The 10201-nt window shown below is 35.2% G+C and overlaps 1 protein-coding gene across 1 annotated transcript; it reads right to left on the bottom strand.

Moving 5' to 3' along the window:
• Positions 1 to 1407: 1407 nt before the first annotated feature.
• Positions 1408 to 9255, bottom strand: FGB (fibrinogen beta chain). The gene is made up of 9 exons (XM_038559073.1): positions 9116 to 9255; positions 8875 to 8895; positions 6305 to 6496; positions 5637 to 5820; positions 4472 to 4699; positions 3832 to 3945; positions 3340 to 3465; positions 2839 to 3124; positions 1408 to 2064 (listed from the first exon to the last, which is right to left on the bottom strand). The coding sequence occupies exons 1-9, from the start codon at positions 9218 to 9220 to the stop codon at positions 1833 to 1835; spliced, it is 1488 nt and encodes a 495-aa protein (XP_038415001.1). The 5' UTR covers positions 9221 to 9255; the 3' UTR covers positions 1408 to 1832.
• Between the last annotated feature and the right edge of the window lie 946 nt (positions 9256 to 10201).

Below are 10201 nucleotides of genomic sequence, written 5' to 3'. Positions count from 1 at the left end.
TCCTGCTATTTGCACATTAACTAAGAATTGACTATCAGCTTGTCTACTTTAACTGTTTTTTTGTTGTTTTCTGTGGCTTTCCCTGAAGCTTATTAGATCTTCTGTGAGTTCCTAAGGGTTTGAGCAAAGGTCTAAGGGATAATTCCTTCGGATTGGGCTCCTGCCACCTTCCCATCCTTGATCCAGTGGGCTTTTGCTATACTTGGTCTTGCTGTAAAAGTTCTATTTTTAACTATTTTCAGTATTAAGTTTCTGTGACTTCATTGGAAAATGGGTTCTATACAGAAGAAGGAGGGGAGCTATCCCAGACCTTGATAATCATTGGATTTAGTCATCCAATATTTATGAATTTATAAAAATCATGTTTTCTGACAGGCTGATGATTCTGGAATCAAAGGTGTGTAGGAGTTCACCATTAGTAAAGGAGAAAGGTATGTAAAACATAAAAAGTGGAGTTAAAGTGAGGCTTAAAAATGAATAATAATTTGTCAGATAGCATTGGGGGAAAGAGGCTATTAAAATGGAAGCATCATATAAAAGGGCCTGACATTCTCTAGGATGGTGGAAAATTCACTGTGACAAGAACATAGATGTGTAGTGAAGGGGGCAGGAGACGGTGCTGGGACCAAGTAGCAAATCATTTTCACTCCTGGTCAAGGAATTTGTATTATAGCATTTAGATTAACAAAAGCTACATTAAGCAGGAGGTAACTTGGTCAGAATGTCCTGTTTTTAGGACCATATATGTGATGGTAGAGTAACAGAGTATAGGTAAAGGTGAGACAGAGTTTATGGGAAGGAAAACAGGTAAAAGTTGAAGTTAGATTTGATGAGGAATGAAGACAGTGACAGCATTTCTATGATAGAAATTAATAGCCTCTGCCTAGATGCAAAGGTAAGTGGACGAGCTTCAAGTAAGTTTCCATGAAAATCAGTGGCAGTGATGCTGCATTGGGGAAGGAGAATCTAGGGGTATGGGGTTGCCCAGGGCAGGTGGAGTCAAATGATGGAAGAATGGAAGATAAAGGAAGTATTGAATTGATATACTTATTTCTTGGGGAGAAGTTGCAAGAAAAGAAAGCCTATTTTTACTTTAGTTCTGATGTTACCACGTGAAAAACAAAGATCTAATTGAGGTCAACAGGCCTAAATTCCAGGGACAATAGGCAACATCTGTTTCCTACCCCACTATTCCTCCCAAAATACAAATGATGAAGACCGGACCCTGGTTGTCCTACTGGGATGTCTGATCCCAAAATCTTGCAAAATGGCAGTGTAGTGGTTTTTCCATGGTACAGAGCGAGATTTTGAATCTTCCTATGTTCAATGACAGTTTATTATCTATTTAAAGTTGTGATTGTTTCTGTTTTCTTACAAGTTCAAAGCCTAACTCATTGGTCATGTGGATTGCAAAATAAGAATACATTAATTTATTGTAACAGAGACTGGTTTAATTAATAAATCTTTTTGAAAGTTTTTTCATGTGTGACAGATCTTAAGTAATTAGTCTTTAAAGTGGACTTCTGAACAAGGACAGAGAATTCCTCTTCCTAATTTGAAACTTTCTACAATCAACTGAAATTGAAATTACAAACACTCTTCACAATTATCGTTTGAGTTAGTTCTTGATCAGATACTATAAATGAAAATACAAAAGAAACTCATGTGCCATTTTTAATGTCATTTAGCCTAAATACTTTTCCCAAAAAGTCACACTCACAATTCTTTGATAGTTTTAGGGGGATACAATGTGTGAAAGAATATTCCAATGACATAATATATAAAAACGTTGTTACATATAGAAGAATAAAAATAATCTATGTTTTTGGGGGTTATTGCCGTGGGAAGAAGGGTCTGATCTTCATAGACATCTTCTTCATTGAATACCAGGACCCCTTCCAGTTCATCCATACCACTCCATCATCTGTGCCATGTTTTGCCATGTCCCAGCTGTAATGTCCACCCCAGTAGTATCTGCCATTTGGATTGGCTGCATGACATCTATTATACCACCATCCACCACCATCTTCTCTAGCACACTGTTTTTTGGGATCTGTAGTTATCCTGAAAGGAAATGTTTGGGATTATTAGAACTGCAGTGCTATCGAGTTATTCTTTGCAAAGCACCCGCAGAAGAGTGCTGTGTGCAGTACAGGTTCTATAAGTAAAGTCAAACTAACACGCAAAAGGCCTTCTCCGCCCTATAGCAAGAAAGAGATGGGTTCAACTACATTTGTTTCTTTAGACTGACATATCAGTTTTCAGCTCCACTAGTAGAACCCTGGAAAACAAAATGAAGGTTCCAACATCCACGTTGGAATATACAGATAGAGAAATTTATCTAAATGCTCATTACTCAGAAGGCAATTGTGCTGTAGTTTGAGGTCTACCTTTTATCATTCTTTTTTTTTTTTAAGATTTTCTTTATTTATTCATGAGAGACAGAGATAGAGAAGTGGAGACATAAAGGCAGAGGGAGAACCAGGTGCCATGCAGGGAGCCCGAAGTGGGGACTCGATCCTGGGACTCTGGGATCACCCCCTGAGCCAAAGTCAGACACTCAACCACTTAGCCACCCAGGCATCCCCACCTTTGATTATTCTATGACCTTGGGTAAATTACTTTGTCTCTCTAAACTTCATCTGTCAAGTGAGAATAATAATGACAACCTTATAGCAGAAATGGTTTAAAGTGACATATGAAGAGCTCAGTATGGTGGCTAAGGCCCAGGAAGCACCAAAGAAATGATTGTCATTAATAACATGAGCTACCATTAATAGCTCCAATCACAGCATCCATGGTGGCTTTTAAAGCAGGGGGGGAAGACACCATACATACCAGCCATCATTGTCTCTGTCGTACGTGCTGAAATACATGCCGTTGTGGATGGTCATGGTTTGGTTCTCTCCAAACAGTTGAGAAGCTCCTTCTATGAGGGCATTGCCAGCTGTTCCCTTATATTTGCTCACTGAGAGTTGGTATTTGTTGGCCTCATTCTGCATAGTGAATCCTCCATAGAGGGCCTTCACCTTGTCGCCTTTCCAGTCCTCCATTTCAATCAGAAGTTCCGTGGGTCCCATGTTGGTAAGCTGGCTAATTTTATCATTCCCAAGCCAATATTCACCTATAGGAAATATAAAATATAAAATCTCACCAAAAATAACACCTTTGGAAATTAAAAACTGCCTTTCTTCCCTTATCTTTAGTTTTCACATTCTTTTTGTAAACTCCTCCTATCCTCCTAAAACTCCTAAAAATAGATTCCCAACGCTGTGTTTTCTAAGCAGAAATAAAAAAACTTTTCAACAGGATGTTTTATTTTGTACTCCCAGTTTTTACCTGGTAGACCACAGTATTTTTTCCCATCGGCACTGGTTGCAATATTTCCAAATCCTTGTTTATATGGATCCCACGTCCTGCCAAAGTCAACGCTACCATCTTGACGGTTCTGAATCACTGTCCATCCTTTGGGTGAAAGAAACAAACATGCCACATATTAACCAAAAACAAATAATCTCACTTTGAGGAGAATGTCTCAATTCCTCACCTATTTAATTTACTTTATGCTCACCTATGTTTAGTGCTTCAAAATGGATACAATAAAGAAATAAATATATGAAAGGAAAACTTAAAATCTTTGGAGACTACAGGCACTTTTTTATCTTACTCCAAATTGTGAATCATAGATATTTTACAACCTTTAGAATATCAGGTTAAGTTCCAAATCAAATGGCTCATTGTGAGTTATGTTAAAGCTAGGTCTTATTTCTTGGCATTTTATGGTATCAAAATCATTACAGCATAATAGGTCAACCACTACCCAACACTTACCTCCACTGTCTGTGGTCATATCACAGTATACTCTGTATGGTGTGATAGAACTGTGAGGCTGAATGAGATACATTTCAGATGTTTCACCTCCATTTCTGATAATTTCCTCACATTCTGCAAACATAAAATAGCATATTATATTCAGGGAACTACAACATAATTCCTTGGTCTTTAGTCATCAATTTTATGAGATAACTGATTACACAGGTTACTGAGGAATATTTTATTTATGACATTTGAGAATAAATTATAGAAACTGAATTATCTTTTTACAAAACCAAACTCAGTTTTCAGCTCTATTACCCAAGGGGATGAAATAAGCCCTTCTCCAACCTTTATGTCCTAGGATATACATAACTTGCCAGAACACATGGGATGGGGAAACTCCTACACCCACCTATCTAAGCAAGCATGTGCATTAGCCAGGTGGAGCTACCACCATGGTTACACTACATCCTGTTCATCAAAAACTGGCAAATACATTAGGCTAAGTCCGAACACGGCATGCTAGGGATATCTTCATGGTATTGCTCTAATGTCATTAGGATTGGTTGGGGAAGAGCCACTAAGCGTTTTGAAGTTCTTTTTTAGAGAGGATTTATTCTGGAACCCTCTGGAAATATGTTTATTAACTAGTTACCTTTGCCAGACACCACAGGAATATTGCAACTGACTGTGCATGGAGTGCGGCAGTATTCCATCTGAGCTGAGACATCAGATTCTAATTTTTGTATTTTGCTTCTCAAGTTTTCCAGGATTGCCCGGAGCACACGAAGGTTAGTTGGAATATTGCTGGTCACAGTCTCCTCTATATATAATTGGTGCTTTTCCAGCTCTGAGGAATACTCATTTATTGCATTTTCATTATCTGGAAAAAAAGAAATCACATAGGAATGGTAAACATTTTCTCCGAATAAAAAAACTAGGAGTACTCAAACATATAGTTGTGATTTTGATTTGCTGAGAATAATCTAATAGACACAGAACTAGTCAGGCAATCATGATATGTAATTGTACTTAGAGGAAATTATTTGGCCTGTGACATACACAAATTAACATAAAGTCTAACTATTACACTAGTAATTTACTTAGGAGTAAGCTAAAACTTATGCCTAATAAAAAATACAATAGGTTCTTTATTTCTCTGGTGAGGAGGAGAGGAGAAAGCAGTGTTTAGGCCTTCCATCTTTGAAGTTCAACATTGTGTGGATTGGATACACTTGATTTATTTATCCATCTCACATAAGTACTCTAGAGGCTTGAAATTTTCAAGAGGGATGTCATGATACCTTTGAAAAATGTCCTGAACTGGATAAACTACTCACTGGGATGCCTACAACAGGCTTACTCACTAGCTGATTCCTAACCATCCAGCCAACAGCATACAACATTCAGATCTCAGAGTTTAAAGATTTGGTAGTGCTATCTGCAATACAATTGAATGCATCATAGATTACCCTCTTATATTCAAAACCTGAAGTATGAAATTTATAAATACTAAATTTAACTCTGAATATTGTCTTCTGATTCACAAATTTCTTATAGAATGAAAATAAGAACTCATGGTGAATTTGTTCTCATAGAAAATGTGTCTAGCTAAGAAGTGCTGAACGGAGCCTACATGGCAAGCTGTGGGTAAAGGTGGTTAAGTGAGAAGCTTAGAGTAATCAGGCTCATACTAAGAGCAGTGGGAGCTATTTGGACTCATCTAGAAATGTTGGACTTCCCAGAATCATGCATGCCCACAGCAGTCCAAGCAGTTCCAATTTTATAGGAGTATCAAAGATAAAATACAGGATTTCTACCTCTTATTTGCTTCTGCCTGTTTTTCCACATGTCTTTTAGCAGAGTTATATACTGAAAGGTGCTAGAAGAGGACTGGGACACAGACTCCACATTATTATTTAATTCATCTATACTTTTTCTGATTGGCCTTTCCTGTTTTACCAAAGTATCTTGCAACTGACATCCTGTAGGACACAACACTCCCTGCAAACAAAGAAGATAGCAGGCATTAGATAAAGGATTCAGATTATGAGTATTTGTGGAAACAGCACACAGTGAAAATTCAACGATATCATTAGCCATTATAAAAACTTGTAATTTAATTTTCTGTATGTCTGTCCCGAAAATCTAGAGTTCCCGTCATATTCCTATGAAGATTAAAATTAGTCCTTACCATAAAATAAATATAACTGGACTATGAAAATTTTACCATCTGACCAAATGTGGTGGGCAAAATACAAAGCTAAAAACAATATGCATGTGTCCTAATTTACTATCTTGGGATCATACTAAAGAAGACTAAGGAACCTTTAACCCAAGGCCCAATATGTTTTATAATTATTTCCAAAATAAAGGAACAAAATAATGATGATGATGTGGGTCAAGGCAACATTGGGAAGCCATGATGAGACCCATGGGACTCTCTGCATGGGAGACCCATCATGACAAGAAACATCAGTGCACTCACCAGATCTGGGTCAGCATGAAGACAGCCCCCAGCATCAGGGGCTTTTCTTTCTAATTTCTTTTGGCTGGCTACTGGTTTGACTGGACGAGCTCGATAGCCACCTCCACTGATGGGAGGGGGAGCAGGTCTCAGGCTGGGAGCCTCTTCCCTCTTCTTGTCAAGGGGCCGATGACCACGGGCATCCACAGTGGACTTCAGAGAAAGAAATAAAATGGAAAGTGTTATCATAGATATGACATGTAACTGTTCCAATACACTCAATTTATCATTTAGGTTATTGCATGATTAATGGTTTGCTTCTGGTCTATCAGCTGGCTAGTCTTTGTTGGTAAATAGGCTGCTTATGCATCTTCAGGAATGAGAGAAAGAAAAACTGCGTGAAAAGCTATTGCACCTGAGGGTGTTTTTAAAAACAAGCCTTCAATTAAAGCTGTATCAGATTATGAATAGTAATGACCTCAGATTCCTAATCAGATTCCTGATACATCAAATATATAAAATAGTAATATTGTCAGAATATTACTGTCAGAAGGAATATTGTCAAGCTATCTGGATTACTAAATCCCTGTAATCATTGTTCATTCTTTTCCCACGTTCAGTTTTTATGAATTGATTAAATTGCCTAACTCCTATATAATAATATTTAAGAAGCTATACAGATTTATTAAAAGTGAAATTTACTTGGGATTTATTTGTAATAAGACAATCTTTGACTCTAGCACATTTGAAGAGGAACAAGGTATTCTGGAGTCAGATGGCTTGGGTTCAAATCTTGACCCTACCATTTACTAGCTACAAAGTCTTGGGCAAGTTATTGTATCTGTGCTCCAGTTTCCTTATGTAAAATAGGGATAATAATAGTAACTGCTGTATAAGATGATTGTAAGGATTAAATGGCATTTCATATGACACCATCCAAAGAGCACATGACACATAGGAAGTACTCTTTATTTCTATTGCAATAGCATATGATGGATACTAGAGTTTAAATGGCTTCTCCTCTAATTTCAATATTATTTTGTATCCACAAAATTATTTCTTAAGCCATTCTCTTGAAATTTCCTACATGATTTCTTTATCAAACACCATAATTTTATCATATTTAAAATAATTCTCAAGGTTTATGGTTAAAATTATTTGCTAACTTAAAAATATTACATTCAAAGATAATGATGTGGAAAATATACAATGCAGTGTAAAAGTGTTAGCTGGGATTAACTATATTGTCATGTGGTCTTTGTCAGCAATTACACTTTTAGGGGCTTAATTACAATAACAATGACTAGATTTGAAGCAGAGGCTAAACTCTGCAGCTATTTTGTGAGCCTAGAAGTCATGCAATGACTCTATTTTGAATTTTACTGTAATTTATTCATTAAGCTAAAATAATATTTAACATTTAGTGAGAATATGGTAGGCTTTAAACCCAGACAAGTTGTCTCCAGATCCCACCCTGCTTAATCACTACAGTATCGGGGTAAGCGCGATTGGAATAAAAATAGTAATACGTGAGGAGTTGGGGGAAAATGTACATATTTCATGTGGTCCTGGTCTGTCCTACCAGGAATTTTATGAAATGTGATTCACTTGTTTATTGCAAATCAAATTATAATAGAAGAAAAATATTTCCTTTCTATTTCAGAGTGCCATTAGTGAGGTAGCGTTGACGGTCTAGGTCTAGCATTACTACACATGGGAGATTAAAAATATTTAAAGAAATTATATGGATATTTAGGTTCGTGAAGATCATTTAGTGAAATAATTGAACTAGAAAATCCATTTGGGAGCCTAATCTAGTAAACTATCTCTGAAAGGATTAGCTTGTGAGTAGAAATGTTAAAGTGCTTAGCCAAGTATTTACCAAAGTTTACTCTTAAACACTCTTTACATTTTTCTTACCTAATGCAATTAATCAGACAACTATCTTTTTATCTGTGTGATTTGATAATTAAAACAATTTAGATTTCCCTTCAAATTCACCAAATGATCGGAACAAATCACTTCCTTTAAGTATTATTGTGTACTCTTATTTCCAGTGTGATGGACTATGTTATATATGAGAAATTTGATCATGATTCGTTTAAGAATAAAATAAAAAGTTTTAAGTATTTATCTCCCTCAATGCATTTTTGTATTTTTGTTGTCTTCAAACCCACAGAAACAAATCAGCAAAAATAGTAGTTGAGGAAAAACTGTTCTACAAATGAATAAATTATACTGAACTATGTTTCATAACCATTAATAATAACAACAAATATTCCTTATGATTTATATTTTCTCACTTAAAAAAAAACAATTATTTCATTTTCTATCACTGCACTTGGTCTATTCTGTTTTTAGATTAGTTTATAATTTTCACTCATAGGTCACCAATATATTTCAGGAGCTATATATTACTTTCCTTCACCAAACAATAATCTACCATAGCTTTTTTCTTTTAAAATACTGCTTTTTCATAACTTTATAGTCTGCAAAACTCTCATATTTGTCCTTATAGTTGCAATAACATATTGCTAGAATTAAATCAAAATCACAGTACTCAGGATAACAAGTGAGAAAAACTATCTTACCACAATTCTCTCTTCTTCATCCTGGGAAAATAAAGGTAAAGAAACAAAAAACAAGACATTATTATTTGGTTTTTATGTAAGAAATACTATGTAACATTCTTTAAATAAAATGGGCCCCTGAGATTGACATTCAGCTTCATAACTAAAATCAATGTTAATATCATTAAAATATTCACATGATTACATTATTATTTTTTATATTATAGTATTAGTAATAATATAAAAATTTAAAAATAGTCACCGTATCGTCATAATAGTGAGCTTGTGACTTAACAATAAAAACACACAATAGTAGCAGTAATAGATTCTTCATGCTTTTAAAATTTTTGAAGTTCCAGGAAACCATCCTTTGCTGGTGGACTTTACTGAGATCTTCAATCCTATATATAGCTGAGTCCTTTGTGAGGTATCACTTTAGCAAAGGTTACCTTTCTTAGTTAATATTTAATTTTTTGGTTCACTTGTTGGCTGAACCATTTTATCACTTAAGCAACATCTTCCCAGCAAGACTTATTTACTTGTCATACAGCTATTCTCTGTTGGCTGAATTTAGAAACACCAGAGTTCTTCAATTCATTTAATTGGACAATATGATGGAAAATTAGGACATTTCTCAAAGAGATGTGTATCACCTTTCCTGTAAATTAATGCAGATATTGTACAGGCTCACAAAGAATGTGTGAGGAAATAAATATTTTTCATCTAAACACAAAAATCTGGACCTACTCACAAGAAATCCACTAAAACTGAGTTCACTAAAAGTATAGCACAACTGTTCATGCCTTGAGGCAATCAGGTAATTAAATTTCAAGAAGCCAATAAATTAAGAATAATATTATATCATCGTGTGTTTATCTTTTCTTTTAGACACTAATAAGAATAGTAAAATTTCAACTCATGCCTTATGCTCTGACAGACAAACCTCAAAAAGAAAATGTCAACTTCTTTTTGCTCTCGCTTCTTTCCACACTTTGTCTTTAGTAATAGACAAAGTTTTAAAATGTTCAAAACACTGCTAAAATAATTAAGAGACCACAGATTCCTAAATCAAAATCATTATTATTGTGATTGGGCACATAATTAACATTTTATTTTTACATTACATTATTTATATTTTACAGAATATTATGTTGTTTATAAAGACAATGTTATTTTACCATTAGTGAAGCCTTCATACATATTTCAAATAGAGGCTCAGACACTAAATGTGGTCCATTTCCTATCATTATTTCTTGTAAGCCATCAAATTCCTGTCTCTCATCTTTTTATTTATTTGTTGCAATCAGGATTAGCAACTCCTACAAGAATCAATGAGGAACTCAAAGTC

This window comes from Canis lupus, chromosome 15, assembly GCF_011100685.1.
Source record: "Canis lupus familiaris isolate Mischka breed German Shepherd chromosome 15, alternate assembly UU_Cfam_GSD_1.0, whole genome shotgun sequence".
Classification (NCBI taxonomy): Eukaryota; Metazoa; Chordata; class Mammalia; order Carnivora; family Canidae; genus Canis; species Canis lupus.
Note: the sequence above shows the minus strand (reverse complement) of the source record. Positions and strands in the feature narration are given on the sequence as shown.

Coding starts and splice junctions, on each gene's coding strand:
- FGB (XM_038559073.1), bottom strand. CDS start 9,220: ATGGTTTCCTGGAACTTCAAAAATTTTAAAAGCATGAAGAATCTATTA. Junction 3,466..3,831: donor TATGACCACAGACAGTGGAG/GTAAGTGTTGGG, acceptor TTTCACCCAAAG/GATGGACAGTGATTCAGAAC. Junction 2,065..2,838: donor GACAGAGACAATGATGGCTG/GTATGTATGGTG, acceptor ATTTCCTTTCAG/GATAACTACAGATCCCAAAA.